The sequence below is a fragment of the Sphaeramia orbicularis genome, unplaced genomic scaffold (genome assembly GCF_902148855.1).
Source record: "Sphaeramia orbicularis unplaced genomic scaffold, fSphaOr1.1, whole genome shotgun sequence".
Classification (NCBI taxonomy): Eukaryota; Metazoa; Chordata; class Actinopteri; order Kurtiformes; family Apogonidae; genus Sphaeramia; species Sphaeramia orbicularis.
The window spans coordinates 2,210-27,362 of record NW_021941686.1 but is presented as its reverse complement, the minus strand read 5'-3'; the positions used below and the strand labels follow the sequence as shown (position 1 = coordinate 27,362).

Below are 25,153 nucleotides of genomic sequence, written 5' to 3'. Positions count from 1 at the left end.
GTGGATGGACACATGGGTTTATGATCAGTTAATGATGAAAAGTCGCTGTTTGTTCAGTTTCCTCTGTTCTAGTAACCTTTGAATTTACTCTGAGCTTTAATGAACATCTAAATAATTCTACAAATAAATATAGGAAAATATATGATTTACACTGAGAAAACACAAAATACAGAGGATAAGATTAGAATAAATAGAGATAAATCGCTTAAGAAATGTTAAATATAGAGAAAAATTAATTTGGAAGCAGTTACAAAAGTAGCACTGGGTCTTTATGGGTTAAATCAATCAGGTACTATTTTAATAAATAATCACGTGAATACTTTCTTTTTTAAGTCAATATCTTTAGGTTTTGAACCAAACAACACAGATGTTGTCTCAGGCTTCAAGAAACAGTTTTACTCCATAATCTGATATTTTTAAGACCAAACACGTATCAGTCATAAATGACAGATCAATCGGCAGCTACAGCTCTAATCCTATTGGTTTGTACGACTGAAGTTGTTCTTGTTCAAAGATAATAAACTGAACGCAGTGTTCATGTGAATTTAACAAACTCTGCAACATAACATCGCTATTTCTGACTCTTCATCATCGTAGATCCTCATCTGAGGTGTTTTTGCTTTATCGGTCACTGCCGGCGTGTGTTAATTTCTCGGTCAAACGTCACACAAAGTGACATTTACACAATAAAAGCACTGTTAAATTGGATGGTTTCTATCCAGTCAAACAACACAGTGCTTTTAATTTGAAACTGTTAAGGAAGTGAGTGAGTGAGAACAGAACGTGAGTACAGTTTGTACAGAACGATAGCTTTAACAGGAGCAGATAAAAACCATATTATTGTGAACATCAGAGCTGGAGCAGACCTTCACATCAGGTGCATCTCTGATTTGAACTAAACCTTCGCAGATCTGGTCTTCGTACCTTACTGAGCAGCTCCCTGACGGCCTGGTCGTGACTCTGTGATCGGCCTCGTTCCCTCGCCGTGTCATTCAGCATCTCCACGGCCTCTCGCAGCTCTTCCACAGGGTCTCCCATGCCCTCCATCAGGGGGTCGCCGGCCCCGCTGTCCTGGAGCTCCAGTAACGTTGGAGCAGAGGAAATGTCAGTGTGGAGCGGCTGAAACGTCCACACAAAGACAGTCAATGTCAGGTTTATTCTGAAATTCTATGACATACTGATCATGTCCGACAGCTTTAGTTCCTCTGCAGCAGAGATCAGCTGATACGATAATGATGAGCAGCAAAAATCAACTTCCACCCAAAGCAGAGAATCCAGACACTGAAAACACACTATGCATATCTGAAGATAGCCTGAAATTAAATCTTAAAGGCATTTGACTAGAAAAGAAGTGTGTTAACTTATGAGGACCTCAGGTTTAAGTTAACCTTCCAGTATCAGCAAAAGTTGTTCATTTTTTTATTTTTAAAATTCTGATCCATCCACTAAAACCATCCCATAATAAAAAAGTGTTATATTCCTACACTAACACCCTTCTACCAAGTGAGTACAAAATACACACTGCCATATTTAATATTTGACCAAGAAGAAAAAATAATAATGTATATGAACCAATGTTTGTGTTAATCACTGACATATGATAGAAGGAAAAAAAACTGTAATCCAATTTATATGTGGAATACTGAAAAAAAGTTTTTTGTGTTTTTTCATCACAAAATGGTATTTAAAGGGTTAAAAAAAGGGACAATAATTGAGTATTTGGTGTTTTGGTTCACAGATCAAGTTGATGAAATATTTTTTTAAAAATATATACAAAAAGTTGCAATTATTAAAAAAAAAGGATAAGAAACCGAGAAATGAAGGCATTGGAGATATACACAGGAAAAAAAAACAGATAGATTGTTTTGTTCTTTACTGAAAAGAAAAGAAATACAGAGAAACAACATTGTAAAATGTAATATGTGCATGTGAATGTAAAACATGTAAATTCTCCACTACAAAATCAAATAAAAACTTGAATTAAAAATAAAGTTGCTTTTACTGCAGCGCTGTGCAGATTATGTGCTCTTGGTGGTTGGAAGGACCTCCATGGGTGGGACACCGAAGGGTTAAGGGGACTGAGGATATGCATAAAACATCCTCTTCCACTGACACGGGGCCTGAGGAGGTTAAAGCTGGAGGTCCATGGATGTTCTCCTCACCTGGCCTAGGCTGTACTGACTCCCTCCCAGGTCTTGGATCTCCTCCAGCTCCACCCGCTCCAGGAACTCCGTCAGCATCCGGGTGTCCTGCAGCTCAGAGCTCTGCTGGGTCAGGGCGCTCTGGACCTGCCGGTACCTGGAGAACAACCACAGACCACGAGGAACATTAAACAGGCTTGGATATTCTACCATTTCTGTTCAAGTGTTGGTGACGTCACCAAACTGAAGAGTATAAAACCACATCATCAGAGACTAATGTATGGTTTCCAACTTCTTTGTCAGCAGTTCAGTTTCTTTGCATCATTTAATCTTTTGCATCATTTTCATCTCGTTGCATCTTTTAGGAATATTTTTAAAACAATAAAAAGAAACAAAAAGAAAGTTTCTTAAACGTTCTCTCTGGACCAAAACCAGCCTTTAACCTGTGAAGACCTGAAAATTTACATATGATAAATGTAGATAAATGTAAGACCTGAACATTTATATATGATAAATGTAGATACTAGTATGAATTCATGACGGTCTCCACACGTCTCTATCTTCCATCTCCTCCTTAACCCGGTCCAAAGCCGGCGTCCTTCAGCAGAACCACATCACAGACCTCCAGCTGCACAGTGAGTGCATTTCTCCACGCTACAGCGGCGTCTGTGTAATCATATATCATGTGTCACATAAACATACCGTGCACTTCAGGGCTCCGTGGGCTGTGGACGGTTTATATTTGTGATGGTAAAGGGAGACCTTTAAAAGCACATTTTTCCCAGAATAAATGAGCCTTAAGTTACTTGTATACAGCATTAAATAATGACGTCAGCCCAACTGTGTTACAGCTGCTGAGAACTACCTGCCCCCCCCACCCCCCCCACCCTGTCCGATCCAGCACCCCCACCCTGGAAATACTCAAACCCCAGACCTCCACTTGGCTTTATTTTCCTTGGTCAGCCTGATGCTCTGTAAAGGGTCACAACTCCAGTTTATGGACAAAACTACATCCAGGACCAGGTTCAAGCAGGACCAGTTTCAAACAAGACCAGGTTTTACCACATTCCTATTTTGTCCATTTTGGTTTGTTTTCTTGTTTTTTGTTACTTTTTGGGTTCACTTTTTAAGGTCTGTTACTTATTTTGTTCATTTCTGATGATTTTACATGCATAAATGTTGATTCCATAGACTTTCAGTGTTTCTTTTAAGTCCAACTGAAGACGGAGACACCCCCCTGTAAATGCTGGTGATCCTGATGCCAAGTGACAGGCCGTGGGTGAAGTCCATGTCAGGACTGTGGGGTCGACTTCACTAAACGCTTCATGAATCCAGAGTGAATGGGTTTGTAATGAATGAGCACATGGAGCTGCTTCTGCCAGGTTTATGACATCTATGGACATGTATTCATAGTGGTTTATGGGGTGAAGTTGTTTGTCTTAAGTAAGAAATGAGGATTTTATGAATAAACTCTTCCATGTTGGAGCAGAGAACATAAACCTGTGACCTTCTGGAAACACTGACGTGGTTTTCCTTTATGTCCTGCCACCAGCGTAGAGTGTGATTGTTCAGATCATAACACCCATCTTCCATGAGGACAGAGCCCACGTCCGTCCTCAGACCTACTTTTTTTCCACCTGGTCCATGCGTCCTGGGAGGCCACGGGTGTGGGCATGGCTGTGACAGTGCAGCCGCTCCACCTCCCTCCTCAGGGCATCAAGCTCCGGGCTGCGGGCCGCCACCTCCCTCTCCAGCAGACGGCTCTCCTTCTCAGCCACGCTCATGGTTTCAGGGTCTCCAGCCAATGAGGACTCTTTCATGGAGAGCTCCACCGACTCTAGCCACGCCTCCAGACTGCCCAGGGCCTGCAGCACCTTCACCACCTGGACACCAACCACACAACAGGGGTCAGAGCTTCAACCAGCATGATGTCAAAACATGCAGACCACTGACTGGTTGATCTATAATCATCTCCACCTTCATAAATCCACCACGGATATGAGTCAATGTTCTTGCCTTAATTAAATAATGTTGTATTTCAGGCATTAGAACTTGTTCTAAGTTTCCTCCACTGTTCATGCAATGACCGCATGAGGATGACATCAGAATACGTGTACATTGCTATGGCAACCAGCTGAAGGATGACTGTACCTGCAGTGAAGTGAACTGAAACCAAAGCTGAACCATGTGGAGGTGATTTTAGCCGATATCATCAGTGGAAAAGACACAAAACTAAGACTAAAACCAGCGGCAACAAAATACAAACCCAAATACAAATTCTTAATAATAAACTATAAAATAAACCTACCCTTAAAAAAAAATAGAACCAATGGCCCTGTAGCTTACCGGCCAAATTAAAAGCTTTGGGAAATGTATCCAGATGCCATTTATTATCACCCAGTTCTGTGTATTTATTATATAACAGAGATAGCCCATGTTTTGGTCATATTCCAATCAGATCTGTAAAAAATTCAAATTCCAACTTGATATCATTGATACTGATTTATTGTATCAATCCACTTCCTATCTGTTATAATGGGAAAATTTTTCAAAATTGCACCAAATCCAGAATCAGATCTGGATCGAAATAATTGCAATACCTTGTGTTGACATCATCATAAAGAAGCTGTATACCAAGTTTGAAGTCAATCAGAACTGGAGTTTGGGAGAAAAAGACGATTGAAATTTTTTCCCCATAAGAGCCCATGTTAAATTTTCCGTAAGTTCCCGGATCCAGAAGAAGATCCTGATCAGCATGTGGCCATTATGTTTTGGTCATCTTCCCATCAGGGCTGGACTGTAGAAATTTACACTGGATATCATTTATACAGGGTGTCCCATAAGTCTCCATACATAGGAAAAACAAACGTTTCTTGACATAAACCATTTTTATTTATATAATATGCTCTATAGGACTGCCATTTTGTCGGGAACACATTTCAATGCGTGTCTGCTGAAGAACTATAAAGAAGAAATATGAAGAAATACATGTTAGAACCATATGTATTTTGTCTCCTATGTATGGAGACTTATGGGACACCCTGTATTTACTGAGTTATTGTATCCATCCACTTCCTATCTCTTATAATGAGGAAATTTTTCAAAGTCACACCAAATCCAGAATCAGATCCGGATCCAAATAATTTCACTAACTTTTGTTGACATCATCATAAAGAAGCTGCATACCAAGTTTGAAGTCAATTGGAAGTGTAGTTTTGGAGAAGAAGACGATTGAAATTTTGTAACGGACGACAGACGACGACGACTACAGACGCTGCATTACGACAATAGCTTACGGCCTGTCGGCTGGTAAGCTAACTAGGGATGGGAATCGATAAGAATTTAACGATTCCGATTCCATTATCAATTTTGCTTATCGATCCAATTCCTTATCGATTCTCATTGGGTGAGGGAATAAAAGAGTACAAACAGGTGTTTGCATTAACTGTCTTTTATATTTCCATCTGCACAGAAAATATAACATATACAATATGCACAAATAATAATAGCAGATGACGCCGGGCCTGGTTTGGAGAGGGGGGGTCATACAGTGAAAGTGAAACTACAGACTCTTTACTAATTCCTCTATTGCTGCATTTCCACAACGTGGAACCAGTTCGACTCGGCCCGTCTCCCGTTGTTGTGCACCTCATTTCCTTCCCCCTACCTTCAGAAACTTGTATTTGAGGGGGTACGACGTTTGTTGAACGCACCAGAACCGGAACTGGGTCCAGATGACGGCCTGGTGTTCACTCTGCTGCTAGATTCAAGCGCCGCTAAGTAGCAAATCAAATAAGTGAAATTCCTGTAAATGAATCACATGCTGTGGACAAATGTTTGAGCAGATTGGAGGGATTCCACCCTTTTGAAGAAATGGAGGCTTTGACAGTGTTACAAGTATCCCTGGTGTCATCTTTTTAGACCATTTCTTCGTCAACACCATGTCAGCTACGTTCTGACCAAAAGAATGCAACGAAGGCGGAATTGATAAGCAGAATCGTTAAGCAGGCAGGCAAATGATTCCAAGGAACTGAGCTACTGGGATCCAGTTCTCAAAAAGAACTGGTTCTCAGTCCCCATCCCTACTTAACACCTAAACCTGCTTGATTATGTCTGAGATGTTATTATTACTATCTGATACTGATCGTTATTGAAACGTCCTCTTACTGTGGACAGTTCCGTCATCTCAGTCTGACTGTTTGTTCTCATGGAAAACACAAATATCATTTATTTTTTAAATTAAACTTCCATAAAAATACAAAGACTTTACAAATACTTGAATGTTTCATGTTTTACTCAGTACATCACAGGCCTGGTTTATATATATTTTTTCCCGTTTCTGTGTTAGATCACCTGAAATCCTCCTAAATCCAGACGTTTTTGTGATTACATTTTGATGAATTGTGAAGCTCTACAAGTTGCAGAATTTAATTTCTCAAAAAGGGAACGTTTTGTTTAAGAGGTTTTTGATGTTCAAAGATAATATTTCATGCATGTATAAAACATGCATTTAATAGTTTGGTCCTGTGTTACTTGTGCATCTATTAAAGCTGAAGGGCTGAGGCTCCACATGAGGCAAACGTTAACGTCGTACACATCAGATTTTCCTCATATCACATGTATTTTCAGCTCATATGTAGTTTTCTGCTGCTCACTGATCGAATGCCAAAATAACTAGAGATGATTTACTGAAAAAAGACAATAAAAGGTAGCTTAGTGCACTCTGATCTGCATCATGTCATAAAACTCTCCACTTTAATTGTGAATTTGTTGGATTTGCAGCTATTTTTATCCAGTATTTGTATTACATGGTGGTGATATTTACATCCCCTGCATGAATGTTCCTAAATCTTTGCGTTTACCTACAGATGCTACACATTAAGGAGGTGAATGAGCTTTTCTTTGCGTGCACAGCTTCGCCCCTTGGCCCTCATGGATCTTCTTACAATGGGAGAACAGATCTGGAGTGATGTGTCATAACTGTGAATGCTGGCCATATTTCAGCGCTAAGTAAGCGGCCTCAGTGTGACTAAGAGCGGCGCTTGTTGTGGGATGTTTTATGAGCCTTACCCTGAAGCCCAGCTCCTTGGAGGCCTGCAGAAACACTTGGTTCCTCTGGTGCCTCCTCCGCAGTTCCTCCCACAGGACTTCCAGCTGGCCCAGGAACTCCTGGATCTTGGCGCTGCCGGGGTGCTGCGCTCGGACCAGGCCCCGCCCCTCCTGACAGATGTGTGTTGAAGTGACGAGAACATGTGATAACACACTCTGGGACTCATGTTACCAAATCTAATCAGAAGCTTCAGCTATCTACAGAAACGCCTGCTCATTATTGGATGAATAAATAAACCAGGCCTGTCAACGGTGGAAGGAATGTGTGTTTCAGCAGAAAGTATGAGTGTGACACAACGCCGCCGACGCTCACCCTTTTGACCACCTCGATCCGGGCCCTGTTAGTGAGGATCTCCTGTTCTAGAGCCCGCTGACACCTGTGGGCCGCCTCCAGGCCTTCGCAGCCCGCCACCGAGCACACCTGAGTGGCCATAGACACGTTGTCCTTCAGCCAGGACAATGTCTGAGCCCAGAAACACAACGGGATCAAGAAATATACAGAGGACCAAAGAATGTACAGGAGGACAACAGACAGAGGAACAAGACACCTGGAGTTCACAGACAAAAACAACAGGGGGAGCGGAGTCCTGATCCACAAAACCATAAACTTATGTCATGAAAATATGGACGACAGTGAAAACTCACAGACAAATCCCTTTATCATGTTTGAACTGACTGTAAAGTAGCATTTAATTCAGGTAAAGATGGTAAAGTGGCATATACACTGGTGTCAAGACAGTAAAAATACTGTGTAAAGACGGTAAAGTACCATGTATTCATTCATTATCCATCCAGTTAAAGGCTAAGACAGAAAAACATTTACATTTTATTGTATTTTATTTTTTTGTTCAATTTACCTTTTTATTTTCATTTCAGTAATTATTTCTTATTAAGTTTTATTCATTAACTACAACATTAAAAATGTGACTGATGTTCTTGAGTTATTCTGTCCTGACATTCAATCCATAATAACTGTGAACAGTTTGTACAAATGAGAACCCATTAAGACACTCACAGTAAAATGAGTCATTTAAAATGTGACATAATGTCTGTGGTTTTAATAACTGACCTTACGATTCAAAACCAAAGCATTTTTATGTTTTCATGTGAACACAAACAGTTCTGGAAAGTGTTTTCTGGTGAAAGGGAACTGCAGGTGTGTACATCCTGGTGGGTCACCTTGTCAGCTGACACGGTGAACTTCTGGAGCTGAATGTGGAGTGGCGGGTGGCCCGGGGGGGCGGCGGTGGTGGCAGGGGGCGCGGGCTCTGCTCTGGGCTCCAATCTGGACTTCCTGCTGCAAAGAAAACACAGACATGTGACTCCAATTATGCCTTACATAAAGATGTCTGATTATGTAACAGGGAGACGCCCGGTGGAGTGTCACCTTTCACCCTTCGGCTGACGTCGGACCATGACCTCATGTGCACAGACAAGGTCGTCCCCCGTGGGCGAGGGGGCGTGGTTCACCAACTGCAACTCCTGGACTTGACCAATCCCAGAGTCCACAGAGCCCTGTGGACAGAAGGACAAGGACAAGGACGAATATTTTATAAAACTTTATTCATAATCAGACTCTCAGTTTTTTAAATAATGCACCTTAAATCAGTTTCAGTTTTCTTTGATAAATATTGTTACTTTAAACATCAGTAAATGTTCAGTTGTACATGTATGTCTAAGTATATTTGTCTGTTAGCTGAGGAGCAGTAGAAGAGTCAGGATGGAAATACTCGCAGTACAAGTACATGAGTAAATACTTTCCAGTGCAGTTGGGGAACTCCGTGTGAGTAATGTTGTTCCTTTTCTGTCATTATCGGCCGTAAATGTAAATGTTGAGGCGGTTCATAGACCTCTCAGATGGAGGCTTTAGTGCTGATGGCGAGGGCGGGCGCCGTGGATGAGCGCCCGGACCAGTTTAACGTTTCTCCTGTTAATGACACAAACTCAACTTCAACACAATGCTCGGCCTCTGTGGGTGAAATAAACCAGACCAGGATGAAGATAGTGACGGCGTTTCTTTTTCCAGTTTGACAGCGGTGATGTTCCTGAAAACATTAACGCAGCAGCGAATCAACGATCCTGGCTTCATAAATGAGTGTGTGTGTATATGTGTGTGCGTGCGTGTGCAGAACCAGCCTAGAGCTTTTCCAATCCCCCGTCCCCGACTCTCATTAAACAGCAGCAGTCATTTCCACGGCTCTGTTCACAACTATGCAGCGGAGGTTTTCACAGGGTCAACGCCAGAGCTGTAGACCTCCACTCTGTACAGAAGGATATTACAGACGTCAACAGCTACTGAGGGTCTTTTATAACTCTGTGAATAGTTCTGAGGTCGGCCAAAGGAGCCTGAAAATGAACAGCCTCCGACAAGAGCGACTGATGTGGAGCAGTTGTCGCTTTTCCATTGACCCCCAAACTACTTGAATATGACATGTGCATGAAAATTTGTCTAATGGAAAAATAACAATTTTGTCAAAACTCTCATTTTTCAATGAAAAGTTTTTGTTCTTGTTAGACGTGGTTTGTCAGTCATAGTGAAATTGGTATATCACGCAAAACTGTAATGGAAAGTTGAACCCAAACATGTGTGTCTATGTGTGGACACACCAGGAAACCACATCAGTTTAGAATTTAGGAGTAGATAGAGGAGGAACCAGCATTCTAGATTCAAAACAACACATATTTATGTTCGTGTTTATAGAAGGACTTCTACTGACATCTACCAGAAGAAAGAAACTAATCAGCACATGGGATTGAATGGAAAAACCAACATTACACACTTGTATTTGGAACACATTTAGGAAACATCAGTAAAGTTTTGCGCAAATGTAGGATGGAAAAGAGACTAGTGACACAGGCTAACACTGAAAAACAACAAGTCCAACACCGAACCAGCAGGATCCAGGAAACAGACCACAACCAGGACCAGGACCAGAACCATGACCAGGACCAGGACTTACTCACTTTACTCTGAAATTTCTGACTAGACTTCAGTCTGGTTCATCAAAACTCTAATTCAAATACTGTATCACAATGATTTCCCAGGATTATCACAGAATCACAAACCGGTCTCCAGGGTTTACTTTGTTCATATTGTCAGAAAATGAGAAAAAAAAAAAAATTCTAACATTTTGCTGACGTTTCCTCCTGTTTATTTTGATGATGAGCAAATATTCAGTTATTTTAAAAGCTGAAAAATTCTGCTTCTAGATTTAATAAATGTTGTGACCATAAAGATGAGCAGCTATAATGTCATTTTCATCGGGAATAAAATTGGATTCATTTTAATTAGTTTGGTTTCATGTTAATTTCATGAGACTTAGTGCATCATTGTCTGGAAACATTTTGTTTCTTCATTTACACTGTTGTCAAGTGACACCTGCTTGTTTCTGCATTTTTGGTTGGATTTGTCTTGTTTCATCTTTTTAATGTTTTCTTCTGTTTAATGTTTTGTCTTTCATCTCATTTCATCTGTTTCTTTCATGTTGTTTTAACTTTAATGTTGTTGCAACTTTTTTGTGTCTAATGTTGCATCTTCTTGTGTCTTATGTCGTTTTCATGTTGCTTCGTCTTTGTTGTTTCATCTTTTTAATCTTGCATCTTCTGTTTATGTCTCTTAAGTGGTTTTCATCTTGTATCTTGTTTTCATCTTTTTAATGTTGCATTTTTCTTGTATCTTTTTTGTATCTAATATTGTGTCTTCTTCTGTCTTTTATGTCACTGTGTTGTTTCATCTTTTGCATCTTGTTTTATCTTCTGCTAACGTTTCTTAAGTGGTTTTCATCCTGTATTTTGTTTCATCTTGTTTCATCTCGTTTCATCTTCTTCTGCTACGTCTCTTAAGTGGTCTTCATCTTGTATCTCATTTCATCTTTTTCATCTTGTTTCATCTTCTGCTTACATCCCCTATGTGGTTTTCATCTGGTTGAGTCTACGTCTGCAGAGTGAACCTGGTCTTCGTTTGTCTGATGTCATGAGTTGAACCTGCTCTGACTCAGTTAACGTCTTCATAACCGTCAGTGGAGTTTTCAGGCCTTCTCCAGAGTGTTCTGTTCTGTTCTGTCTTCAGTGTCCGGTCCAGTCCTCTGTGAACTCTACATTCAGATCCGTTCATTCCAGATCTCCTCTTTCTCCGAGTGCTTCTACCATGTGCTATGAAGTGATGTCACCCGTGAACTATCGCTTCTCACCAAGTCCATCTGGTTTGCAGCCGCAGCATCTGGAGGCGATTAACCAGAGAAACAGACGATCGGCGTGTTTACGTCCACAAAGAGGCCGAACTACTGCGGATCCTGGACCCGACGGCCCACATGTGGACCTGACATGATGTAGACCAGCATACAGGTCCATGCATGGTCATCCTTCCGTCTACAGGCTTATTTTATTCACATAATCAGATAAAACAGCTCAGGCTTCAGTGTTTTACTGAAGGTCCTCCTGTACAGTCTCATGACAAACATCTGACCTTCACAAGAGTGTGAAGGATCCACACTTTAACCTGTCGCTTCCACATCATTAGTGTTAATTTACTCCTATTTACCAAGTTCCAAAGCTTAGAACTGAAGAATGAATCAATGACACCTCATTCAAAAGGTAACAACCTCTAGTTTCACAACATTTACTGTTTTACTTTGTGGATGAAAACCTGAACTACATCAGGTTAAATTTAACTGTTTTTTTTTTTTTTTTACCCATTTTTGAGCTTGACTACATCAGTATCCCGGTGATTCTGTCACTAATTATGCTTTGTTGTTCAGGAATACTGTAAATAAACTTAGACTCAGTTGTGGAGAATCTGATCTTTCTAACAAATTATAACATGTCTATGTTGACAAAAGTTTTATTGTACAAACTTTAATGTATTTAATATGAAATGGTGGGAATGAACCACAAAGAACTATATTTTTCATTAGTTTCATGTTGATGAATAAGAGAGTTGACTGCACTCAAAGAAACACAGTAAGTTAATTATTTATGAATAATTTAAAGCCAAAAATCAGCCTTTAAACTGGAAACACAATGATTGAACATTTATCCAGACTGGTGGTCAAATGTCTTTCTTTGTCATGTTAAAAGCCATACACTGATAATAGTTGTGGAAAATAGAACTGATTATTCCTGCAGTTCTTTCTTTATTTTTGTTCATTGCTAGTTAGTCAGAACCAGAACCAGATCCAGATCCAGAACCAGAACCAGTTCAGACCTGATTCTTTCTACATATTGATGAGTTCAGTCCAACCAGGAGCCGCAGGTAAAAGGAAACCACGACACTAATGACATTTACTGTTCACGGTTCTGTTGGAAAATCATCTGCTCTGCTGTAAGAACAAGTGGATCATTCAGAGACAGAGCGTCCAGATCCAGATCCTGGACCAGTAAAGACCACCAGGACCAGGTTTATGTCTCAGAGAAGTCTGACTGGCAGCTTCATGATGGATGTTCCTGCTGTTTCTGCTAAAGAACAATTCACTTTATAAAACTTAGGCTGTATTCAGACCTACTTCGTTTGGTCTGTTTAAAATGGACCAGAGTTTGTTTCCCTGGAAAGTCCAGACTTTTTTTTAGGTGTGAATACAAACATGCCAACTCTGATTCGAACCAAACAAGGGGACTGAGACCACTTAGAAGAGGTGGTCTCAGTCCATTTCCAAACGGACTCTGGGCTGGTTCACGTCTGGTGTGAATAGAACTGTCCTCGCGCCCAAACAAACCAAGGAACCATGCATCTTTTAGTGCTTGAAGAGCCACCGTAGCTACATATTTATTTATTTAATGTTGTACTTGTTTTTAACTCATAATGTTGTGCCTCATACCCATGTGTCGTCTTCTTACTGCTAGCATGTTGTGGTTTAGGGCACACAGGGTATGTTTGATTACAAGAAGCCGTCAAACAGCACGCCTTCACCAATGCAGAATGACACGTAAAACGTTGACATCGCACCTTTTTGTTCTTGACAAGCCACCATAGCCCTGGAGTAGCTGAGCCTCATGGGTAGTCAGAGCAAACAGCAGAGCCATGAGCCATGGACAGACGTGGACCAATGAGAACACTGAATGTCTTATTAACATTTAGTCAGCTGTCTATATTACAAAACTGGCTCTGAATGACAGTTCACATTATATTCATAAATTTGTGTCTGTAAAAATTGAATACATATTCCAAAAATGATAACTGCACGTAGGACCTGTATGTTTGTTTTCATCAACTCCCGCCGTCTCTGATTGACCCCACCCTCAACTTTTCTGTCCTGTCGCCATCATCAACCCAGAGGAGAAAACAGCTGAGGGAGGTTTTGTGACCTTCAGCTTCAGAAACAGACGACATTAAAGTGAACAAACCGAATCCAGAGAATGGAAAGAGTGAGGTCTTCTAGATGTGAGGGTCAACAGGAGGAGAGAGGACGGTGAAGGGACGTCATGTGCAAAGACTAAGTATAAACATGATTACCGCTCTTTAACCAACCACACACTTCGGCTCCTTCAGACGACGCCGACGGTATTTCCCTGTGGATTTATGGGTCCGGTTGGGGTCTGAGGAGTCCACGCTTAGCAGATCAAAGCTTCACCTCAGACTGAACCATGTCTATTAATATCCATCCACCGACTCTATGTTTGTTAAAGCCAACAGATTATTCTACTGTTTAGTCAAAGGACATAAAAAACTACTATGGTTTGGGGTCGGCGGGGAAAGGCCTGTTTGCTCTGGCCCGTCGTCGAAACACTCACGACTTGATATTTTTCATGGAAATTGAAGGGATTCCAGTGCCAGGATAAATAACACCTATAAAAGCTGTTCCTGTGACTCCAATGAGGAAAAATACATAACATTAAAGAAGCAAGATAGTAAAGAACGGCTGGAAAATACAGTCATGAACTACATGAGCTTCATGTCCTGAAGGTCTGGATGAAGTGGAGAAATTGGAGAAACATCCTGCTCTTCAGGGAAAGTTCTAATGCAACACTGTAAAATACTCAAAAACAAAAACAGGAATACTGTATGATATTCATGATGAAAATGTTCATTTCAGTCGATCATTATCAGGATAAATGTCCAGTGTAAAGACTGAAAGTGAAAGTAGAAGAAACGAGACAGCTGTTTGTGGTTTTAAAATAGTCATAAAACACAGAAAAACAGATGATGTCAAACACGATGAAAACAACATAAAACCAAAAAAACCCAAAAAGACAAAAACACACTGAGAGGAAAACGATAGAACAGACATAAACACATCAGCTGAGAGTCAACGCCCATGGATTTAAAGCTTATTTTTCAGGGTTCCTACAGGTTTCTACGAGTTAAAGTTAAGGCTTTTTAAGACGGCTTAGAACAGAATTTACTGCCCATTTAACAGCCTATTTCACAGTTGTACTGGCAAAAATTCATGACTCCTAGAATTTAAGAAAATGTGTTTATTTACTCCAACGCCTTGATTCCCACCGTTCAGATTCATTTCTCATTGGTTAGCGATAATCGTTTCTAATTTCAATCTAAATTGTGAGGTTGAAACAGGTGGAACTGAGTCGATTAATGTTCCTTTGTTTGCAGTTTGGACAAGTAACAGACACATTTAAACACAACGAAGCCAACAGGTTTATGGAAACAGAACTGAAGACCGACCAGATCAAATTTAAGACCTTTAAAGACTTTTTCAAGGTAATAAATGCAGGTTTATAAATTCAACACTTTTAAGACTTTTTAAAACCCCGCAGGAACCCTGATTTTTGGTCATTTTCTTTAATTTGATTAAATCCAGTGAACATTTCATCAAAATAAAGAAATCAACATTAAAATCAACTTTAAAATATTGATGAGTTAAACTGACACTAGAGGGAAACTCAGACGTCATGAAGAGTCAGAATGTAACGACAGCAGGCTTCACAGAACCACACGTCTATGCATTTATTCTAGTAAATTAGAATCAGTAGACGTATAAATCAGAAAACACTGGACCCCTTCCTCAGACTGGATCTTAAATACTGAGTCAAAGTAAAAATGCCCTGTACCAGGTTCAAGGCAGAACTAGGGATGGGTGATATATCGAATATACTCGATATATCTCGGCTTGCTCCGCGTGAGATGTATGAAATTACTGTATCACTACCATCAAGTACAGATTGTCACATAAATGTTTAAAGACGTGTCGGTATGTAATTCTCTTTTGAGTTTCGCTTCTTTCACTCTCTCCTGGTGCTCCTCTCATGGCAAGCAGCAAACTCCCCCGCCCACCCAGGAAACTGTCCTGCACGCATGCGTGTTTTTGTACCAGGAGAAGCGGGAGGAGAGCATGAAGAGAGCGAGAAAAAAAGTCAAGACCCAGGCGAGATTACAATTAAGAGACATTAATTGAAGATGGAGACGGACGACTTTGTTCCGAAAAAACACAGCACTGGCTCTATCATCTGGCAGTGGTTCAGGTTCCGCAGGGAAGACGCTGAACAAAATACGGTTATCTGCAAAATATGCCTCAAAACCATGGCCACCAAAGGTAGCAGTACCACGAACTTATTTCACCACCTTAAATGCCATCCACTTCAAAACGAAGAATGCCTCAAACTCTGCATGTCCACATCCCCCCCTACACCACATAAAACATCCAAGGAACGAGCACCGAAGCAAATGACTCTGGTTTCTTCGTTCGCCAATTCAGTCCCATATGACAAAAAAAGTCAAAAATGGAAAGAGATCACGACTGCAGTAACACAGAACCATTATCTCTTTGATGTCAAAACTAAAACCGCTGTTCAGAACATCTGACCAAAACACGACTACTTAGGAAAAACCTCCTGAAACCGTATGCCGGACATTTTCCGAGGCTGAGGGGAAAGTGCATCAGTTTCCATGGCGCCGGAGGAGGCGGAGCTCCCACCGCAGTTACATCAGAACCAGAATGAAACAGCAGAGTGACTCACCACGCAGCCCTTCAGCCGGTTCTGCTCCTCCTTCACCTCCTTTCCCATGGTCCTTTGAGCCTCCGTTCCCACGTGGCCCTGGGACTCCCGGGCCGGGGTCACGGGGTCGCCATCTTCCCTGGTGAACGGAGTGGCGGTGGCGGCAAGGGTGGTGGGGGCAGGTCCGGTCCGGTCGCTCCTGCAGGACGAGCAGAGCTGGGGGTTAAACCGGGCCAAGACCACGGAGTCCAAGTATGGCAGTGAAGTCCACGGCTGTTTGTGTTTTTGGCTTTAAATACTGATTGGACGGAACACATGATGTAATCTGCGTCTAAAGATAGAGCTGTTCCGTCTGAGAAATGTTTGGACAGACGCAGATGTTGGACTTTAGATCCTCAACGTGAATATGAACAAACATCAGAGCTACTGGATGAAGCACATGTCAACACAACCAACCAGAGCCATGAAAAGTGTCCATTTTAAGGCTGAGTTCTGTTTTTAAGGCGGTGCTTTTGCTGTGATAACATCTACCTACAAACAGGAGCTCAACGAGCTGTGTATCACTGGTTCTTTTCATATTCAGTTGAAAATCCACAATCAGAAAATGAAAAAATTACTCCTTATTTCATTATTCGTGTACAAATCAAAAATAAAAAAATTAGTTGTTTTTCATTCTTTCAATTGTACGCACAAATTAAAAATTGGAAATAATCAAGTGGACCAAATGTTGGTTTCATGTTGACATTTTTGATATCTGATTTGGTCTGACCCAGAAGTTCCTGACTTGATGGTGTGTTCCTCAAAGTGTCTTCTCCATAGATTGTCTCCCATGGACGCACTGTATTAGACAAAACAACAACACCTGGAAGATCCTGTCCATTTTTTCAGTTGCATGTTGTCCTCCTTCACAGTAACGCGTTTGTTTCCTCTGAATAACACCACATTCTCCATTATCACAGAATGCATTTGACGGAATACTAGCAAACCCTCGACTGTCCAGAAAACACACCAACAAGTCAGGAACTTCTAGGTCAAACCAAATCTGATATCAAAATTGTCAACATGAAACCCCACATTTGGTCCATTTGATTATTTCCAATTTTTAATTCATGCGTACGATCGAAAGAATGAAAAGCAACAATTTTTTTAAATTTTTGATTTGTACATGAATAATGAAATAATGAGTCATTTTTTCATTTTCTGATAGTGGATTCTCAACTGAATATGAAAAGAATGAATGATACATGGATTCTCAACACATCTTTAACCTTCCAGTTGTGAAGCCTGCTACTGGACGTTAGTCTGGTTTTGTCTGTCTTTTATGTTTGTCTGTCACTTCCTGTTTTATTTTGTTAAGTTTTCCTCATGTGTCTTGTCGTTGTCTTTACTTCCCTTCCTGGTTCGTGTTCACCTTTTCCCTGATTACCTGACTCCGCCCTGATGTGTTCCACCTGTGTCTCATTGTCTTCCCTCCCTTTTGTGTATTTATACCCTGTCCTTTCCCCTGGTCAGACGCCAGTTCGTATTCTTGTAGTCTACTTACCAGTTTTGATCCTGTCTGTTCGTTTGCCTACCTGTGTTTTGACCCGTTTTGTCATCCTGTTTTTGCCTGTTTTGCCTGCTCCCTGTCGGTTTTGTCTGCCTCCATCTGCCTTCCTGGATTTTGACCTCTTCGCCTGGTTTTTGGTACGTGAGCTAGTTTTACCCCTATGTCCTGTTGCCTGTCTGTTTGCTCTCCCGTGTTTGACCTGTTTCCGTCCCTGACCTCCCTCTGCTTCTCCCTAGTTGGCGTTCCGACTCAAAACCCGGATACTAACTGTGGGTTCGTGTCCCTAGCCCGGAGGACGAATCCCTCGAGGACTTCCTTGGCTGCTGTCCTCAAGATCCTGTTCATTATCACAGCCTGTATTTTTGTGATACCTGAATTTAATAAACTCTGTAAACTTTTACATCCGCCTCCTAGTTCTGCATTTGGGTTTTGGGTTCGTACTAGCAGCATTACACCAGTGCACATATTATGCACACTTGGGTCTTCATGATAAAAAATCTAAAATCAATTGAATTATTTTTCACAATGTATTTTAGATCAGAATTCAAAAGTTGTTAATTTTTGCCTGATCTTTTAAATTCTGACCCATCAACTAAAATCATCACATTTCACACTCACCAAGGGAGTACAAAATGCACACAAACGAAACATTTTAGCATTTAACATTTGACCTAGCACAAAAATAATAATGTGTTGTATTGGTGTTAATCATTGGCATATGACAAGATGAAAAAATATAAAAAATAACTAATCCAATTTTTATGTAGAATATTGAAAAATAAAATGTTTTTTGTATAAAAAATATGGTTTGTTTACATTACAAACAGCATTTAAAAGGTTAAAATATTACAGTTATTAAGTATTCGGTATTTTTGTTTTCAGCTGAAGTTAATTAATAAATACAAACAAAAACTGAATGAAAAGCATTTTGCGGGATACTGGAAGTATAAAACAGCCAATACTGGATCAAATGGTCCTGAAAACCAAACAGCAGACTTTCTCCAAAACTTTCAGGAATTAATAAAAGGTTCTTGTTCATGCATCTGCAGATATTATATAATATCTGAGTGTTTCTGCAGAACTCGACACGCTCTAATGACTGTAATTAATGAGTCATTTCTTTAAAACACATTTACATAAACCTATTCCTATAAGTGTCAGGATCCATTAATGTCACAGTAACCTGCTTTACCAACTGAATGTTCTTGGAAATATGACGGATTGGACCAGAACCAGTCCAACGTGGTCAAAGTCCAGAGAAGAAAAAACAGAAACAGGAGACGGAGGAGGCAACGCCCACACGTTAAACACAGCCAATCAGAACCAAAAACAACCGCCGGGTTTCACCAGTAAAAACAGAACGTACCATGTACTGGTACCGGTTCTGACCCGGTTTATGTGGACTTTCAGTGTCTTCATCAGCGTCTCCAGTTTATCCATGTGATGAAGTTCAATATGTGGCACAAAGTCTTAAAGTATGAACAAAATATAGTGAAAGTATATGACACTCTTAACATTCAGATGAAGTGATAATTTGGTTCATTTTATTGAGGATTTTGTTTCTTTTCTGTTCAATTTACCGAGTATGTTTGGCCATTTCTTAGACTATTCTGTTCCTTATTTATTATAAATTATTTGTTCATTTTGTTCAATTTTATTTCCGTTTTAAAAGAAAATTGAGTTTCTTTTTTGTTCACATTATTAATTTTTTGTTTATTTTGGAAACAACTTTTTCAGGTTTTTTTCTTTTCAACCAATTCATTAAAAAAAATCTTCAAATATTCCCGCCAGGAAAAGGTTTTATTTGACCTGATTTTGTCTTTGTTCAGTTTTTTAAATTATTATTTGTTTTCACAACTATTACATTCACAACTATATTCATTTTCTTTGTCATTTTCATTCCATTATTTTAAATGTCTTTTAAATTGGTTCATTTAATTGAATGTTTTTGTTCATTTTTGCCTATTTTATTAATTGGATATTTTAAATTACTCCTTCCCCTTGGACTGGGTTTTTATTTCACCTAATATTTGTTAATTTTTTAATTAATTAGTTCATTTTGTAGATTTCTTTTGGTTGGTTTTACTTAATTTAACCTTAGATCAGAGTCTTTGTGTTGTTCATCACTGATGTGTGTTTTCAGATATCAGACCTGGTTTGAGTCTGCGTCTCAGTGTTGGAAACATGTCCCACATTGTCCTCATCTGGTCTCTGAGGACCGGTCTCCCCTGTCTCCATGGAGTCTCACCTGAAAAACCTTTTGGAGCTGCGTCCACCCGTCCTTCACCTCGCTGTGTTTCCGGGAGACGCCAGACGCCAGGACCAGATGCAGGTTGGACAGCTGGGACACGCTGACGTCCAGCATCTGCAGGACAAGGATGGACGTTAGACTCTGTGAGCGTCTCCACATCCAGACTCCACCTCTGCTGTAGTGAGGAGACGTTTCCTACCATGATCTGAGCGGCGAGGTCACGTATTTCCCGGTCTCCGACACCGTCGAGGTCTTTGGACAAGGATCTGCTTTTCCTCTGAATGAACAGAAATAAGACGTTGAAGACGGACAAAGCAATGAGGACATTTTTAAAACAGAGATAAGGACAGTTTAGGTTGGACTAAAACACATTTCCAGCGTTAGGCGGGGAGGCATCATAACAAAAAGAAAAACCCTCAAAATAAGCATATTTACAAGAAAAACTTGTAAGAGGGAAGTTTCATTATCAGGCTTCATTTGGTTTAGTTTAATCGAAATTGTATTTTTTTACACCATACAATGTAAAATTGAAAGACAAATAAAGTCTAAGTTTAAGGTTAATTCCTATAATCACTAAAACCTTTTAATATAAAATCATTTACTGTATGTCACTGGAAAAAAAAAGTACAATATGAACAAGAATCATGAATAAAATGATCAAAATATTCAATAAAATGAAAAAAGTTACAAGATGAAGAATAAAATTGAACAAAAAAATGAATAAAATAAGCAACAAGATATGAACAAAATAATGAAGAAAATTTAAAAAATCTGAAGAAAATAAACAATAAAATGAAAAAATAAGAAAATAAACAAGAATGAAAAATAAAAAAATAAAATAAGTAATAAAATGAACAAAATAAATCAGAACGAACCAGAAATGAACAAAATTGGAATAAAATACTAAAATAATCACTCATTCCGTCACTGCCTCCATGTTGTGTGTACTTTGTCGTATTTATGTCGTGTGCGTGTTGTCGTCTGTTTTGGGTTTTACCAGGTCGCTCATGGCTGACAGCGTGTTCTCCGCCTGCTGGTAGAACGTGGATACCTCCAGAGCCAGCTGAAGGTTCTGGTGGCAGTTCTTCAGATGCGACTGCACCCGGATCCACCTGAGCACAGACCACAAACAGAGTCAGTTCCAGACCGGGTCCGGGTCGGGACCGGCTTCGCGGACACCGCCTACATTTTATTGATGTGTTTCCTCCTGCTGATGATGTTTTTGCCATCTGTCTTCCCTTGTTTCTCCAGCTTCAGGGCCAAGTGGTTGATGTCTTCGTGGAGGGTTCTGTAGAGCTGCTCATCCTGCAGGGAAACGGAGAAACACCGTCCAAGTATGACCTCAGCCGTCTTTACCCTACCGCGGCTCTACTGTAAATAATTATTGGAAAATCTCCAGAAAATTGCAATATAAACCATATGGAGAAGCGATTTAGCACGGCGAAGGTTGTTAATGTTCCCTTCCAACACTCACCTGTTTCAGATCTAAAATCCTCCTGGTCAGCTGCATCTTGTCAACGTTCTCCCCGAGGACGTCGACCAGTGACGGCTCCTCTTCCTGCTGGCACAAGAATCACAGACGCTGTTTAACGCTGCCATTTGTTCGGAACCCGACCATTATTTCTACCACAGGCAGTGGGATTACAGCGTATTATCCCTGCTACCAAAGGAGATGTTAAACAGAAACAGCCCCGAGCATCGGACTCAAGACTTTGAACCGGAACCGGTACCAGTTGGTGGAGGACAGTACGAAAACTGGGTGTGATGATGATGATGATGTGCTGGTCTGTTATCAGTCATCACTTCACATCTAAACCATATTCATCAGTGTGGAGGGAATCCAAACTGACCATCATGACTGACCCAGGTCAAATGGATCCAGTTGGTCCCAGTGGACTTTTAGTTTTTGGGTTTCTTGGATCCTTTTCCACATTTTTGTGCTTATATCATAATAAAAACTGATGTTAAATAGTGTATTTATTCTATTAAAGAATGTAAAGGACCTGCACGCTCTAAAACCATGTTCTTAAAGCTGCAGGAGTTTAAGGCTGTGTTCAGATTACAGCTAACTGTGGCCCAAATGCCATTTTTTTGCCCATATGTGACCTGTATCCGATCTGTTAAAGACAGTTTGAACACCACTAATCCAACCCAGACCACTTTCATATGTGGTCCTAAATCTGACCCGACCACTTTCATATGTAGTCCTAACTCTGACCCAGACCACTTTCATATGTGGTCCTAAATCTGACCCAGACCACTTTCATATGTGGTCCTAAATCTGACCTAGACCACTTTCATATGTAGTCCTAACTCTGACCCAGACCACTTTCATATGTGGTCCTAAATCGACCCAGACCACTTTCATGTGGTCCTAAATCTGACCCAGACCACTTTCATATGTGGTCCTAAATCTGATCCGTATCTTTTTCCAATGTGACTTCAGTCTGAATGACCAGGTCGCAGTAATCCGACCTTTACGCCACTGAAATGCGACAAACATCACAATTCTGCGCCAAGACCAGCTGCCTCCATATTTCCTTCTGTAAATACAGTGTGTGTCTGCGTGGTCACATATTACATCAGGACCTCTTTAGTGCATGTGGGTCACTTCAGGGTCACATTCAGTTCAGACTCAAAACTGATAGAAGTTGCAATTAATGTAGAATATGAACCAACACACAAAAATTTGGATTTCACTTAAAAATCCAAATAGTGCATTCAGACCTGCTGTGTGAATGTAGTCTAAATCACCAGCACCGGTGAATCCATCTCACATCTAAGGAGGCAACATCATAATTAACCCCTGCCTGTCTGACAACACCTGGAATTGGACACAAACCTCTTCTACAGCCTGTAAACAGATTCCCCCAGGAGGAAGTACAAATCTGTCCTACTTTCAGACAATGTGATGAAAGAAAATTATGGGATCTATGATATAAAATGTTGAGTTTTCTCTTTTTCTTTAAATTCCGTTCAGCTCAGGGGCTACATGTGGTTGGATTTTAGACCTACAGAAGAGCCTTGTTCGTTCTTCAGATGTACCTTCTGTTTGATCCACGTCTCCAGTTTGTCCACCTTCCTGTTGAACTCCTGCAGATTCTTGGCTCCGCCCAAAGCCTTCGTCTGATTGGCTGCCATCTGTTTCAGGGTCTGCCACTGGTCTCGCAGTTGGCTGAGCCGTTTCTTCACCAGATCAGATGAAGGGTTGGTTTTACAAATCAACTGTTCACCCATCTGCACCAACAGGAGGAAAAAAAGGAAAAACATTCATCAGACAACGTCAAAACCTACGGAAAACAAAACCTACAGAAAATAAAACCTATGTCAAATGAAACTTACAGAAAAGAAAACCTACGGAAAATAAAATCTACAGAAAACAAAACCTACATCTAACATATAGCCTACGCAAGTCAAACCTTGAGGTATTACATGTGACACAACTTTTTAATTTCAACAGTGATTTTCGTCTTCATCCTCGTCTACATCACATCTCAAACTGTTCACATTATGTTTCAGTGATGTTGCTAATCTACCAATAGGCTACTTCCTGTTCCTGTGTGACGTACCTGGTACTTCCTGTTCCTGTGTGACCTACCTGGTACTTCCTGTTCCTATGTGATATACCTAGTAGTACTTCCTTTTCCTGTGTGACGTACCTGGTTCAGTTGGATGAGGGTGTTCTCGAAGTCTTTGAGGTCTCTGTGGAGGGTCTGCGAGGCCTCCTCCCAGTCCTGCAGGGGGCAGCGCTGGACATTACAGCCATCCTTGAGGTCCTGGAGCTTCCCTTTGATCCAAGCCTCCGCCTGCAGAACAGCAACAGAACGGAGATTGGTGAGACCATCCAGAAGAACAAAGCAAACATTACATCGTATCACATTACATCGTATATAATCCAGCCGAGTTAGTTGTATTCAACCATCAGAATGAAAACCACATCATCATGGTTCCAGACCCTGAATCAGATCCTTTCAGAGCAGTCCGGTTTAGTGTGTTTGTCTTGGGGTTTATTTTTGTTTATAATATTCACTTATTTTACTTGAATAAACATGTTTTCATTATAATCGTTGAATGTTCTACCTTTAAACCCACCTGTCTCTCACAACGTTCTCATCACACTGAATAAAAACTCAGAACTTTCATTCATTCATTTTCTGAACCCGCTTTATCCTCACGAGGGTCACAGGGGTCGCTTGGAGCCCATCCCAGCTACATAGGGGCGAAGGCGGGGTACACCCTGGACAAGTCGCCAGTTCATCGCAGGGCTGACATATAGAGACAAACAATCACTCTCACATTCACACCTATGGACAATTTAGATTAACCAATTAACCTATCAGTGCATTTTTGGATGGTGGGGAGAAAGCCGGAGAACCCGGAGAGAACCCACGCAGACACAGGGAGAACATGCGAACTCCACACAGAAAGGTCCCACCCTGTCGACTGGTGTTGGAAAACCCAGGACCTTCTTGCTGTGAGGCACGAGTGCTAACCACTGCACCACCGTGTCGCCCCAACTCAGAACTTGTTTCACAAAATTAAATCAAATAAAACTTTTAAAAAAGTAAAAACTAAATCATACAATGAAAGACTAGGTATGGTTCGTCTGGCTTCATCTTCATCGTTTTCATCTTGTTTTGTCTTCATCACTTTCATCTGGTTTCATCTTCATCATCTTCATCTGGTGTCATCTTCATTGTTTTTATCATTTGTCTTCATCGTTTTCATCTTCATCGTTTTCATCTGGTTTCATCTTCATCATCTTCATCTGGTTTCATCTTCATTGTTTCTATCTTGTTTTGTCTTCATCGTTTTCATCTTCATCGTTTTCATCTGGTTTCATCTTCATCACTTTCATCTGGTTCCGTCTTCACCGTTTTCATCTGGTTTCATCTTCATCATTTCATCTGGTTTCATCTTCATCGTTTTCATCTTCATCGTTTTCATCGTTTTCCTCTGGTTTCATCTTCATCATTTTCATCTGGTTTCGTCTTTGTCATTTTCATCTTGTTTCATCTTTAGTGTTTTCATCTGGTTTCGTCTTTGTCGTTTTCATCTTGTTTCATCCTTTACAACTGACACCTCTCTCCATTTCACATGGTTTGTTGATGTAAACATGTATAAAATCTTCTCCAGTTGCATTTGCTTTAGAGGTTCATTCTTGTATCATATTACTGTTGTGAATTTAGTGTAGTGACCTATTTTGTGTCCAGA

General features: G+C 40.5%; 1 protein-coding gene across 1 annotated transcript in view; it reads right to left on the bottom strand.

The window, feature by feature from the left end:
• Positions 1 to 23,748, bottom strand: part of mymx (myomixer) — a 50,825-nt gene extending 27,077 nt beyond the window's left edge. The window contains exons 1-15 of the mRNA XM_030130689.1: positions 23,599 to 23,748; positions 22,985 to 23,176; positions 21,414 to 21,497; positions 21,126 to 21,244; positions 20,937 to 21,051; positions 20,139 to 20,216; positions 19,937 to 20,053; positions 16,161 to 16,355; positions 8,638 to 8,765; positions 8,430 to 8,547; positions 7,564 to 7,713; positions 7,212 to 7,361; positions 3,768 to 4,024; positions 2,163 to 2,298; positions 925 to 1,119 (exon numbers count right to left, since the gene is read on the bottom strand). Coding sequence (XP_029986549.1) covers positions 925 to 1,119; positions 2,163 to 2,298; positions 3,768 to 4,024; positions 7,212 to 7,361; positions 7,564 to 7,713; positions 8,430 to 8,547; positions 8,638 to 8,765; positions 16,161 to 16,355; positions 19,937 to 20,053; positions 20,139 to 20,216; positions 20,937 to 21,051; positions 21,126 to 21,244; positions 21,414 to 21,497; positions 22,985 to 23,176 — 2,034 coding nt within the window. The 5' untranslated portion in view covers positions 23,599 to 23,748. The remainder of the gene's footprint in view (positions 1 to 924; positions 1,120 to 2,162; positions 2,299 to 3,767; positions 4,025 to 7,211; positions 7,362 to 7,563; positions 7,714 to 8,429; positions 8,548 to 8,637; positions 8,766 to 16,160; positions 16,356 to 19,936; positions 20,054 to 20,138; positions 20,217 to 20,936; positions 21,052 to 21,125; positions 21,245 to 21,413; positions 21,498 to 22,984; positions 23,177 to 23,598) is intronic.
• Between the last annotated feature and the right edge of the window lie 1,405 nt (positions 23,749 to 25,153).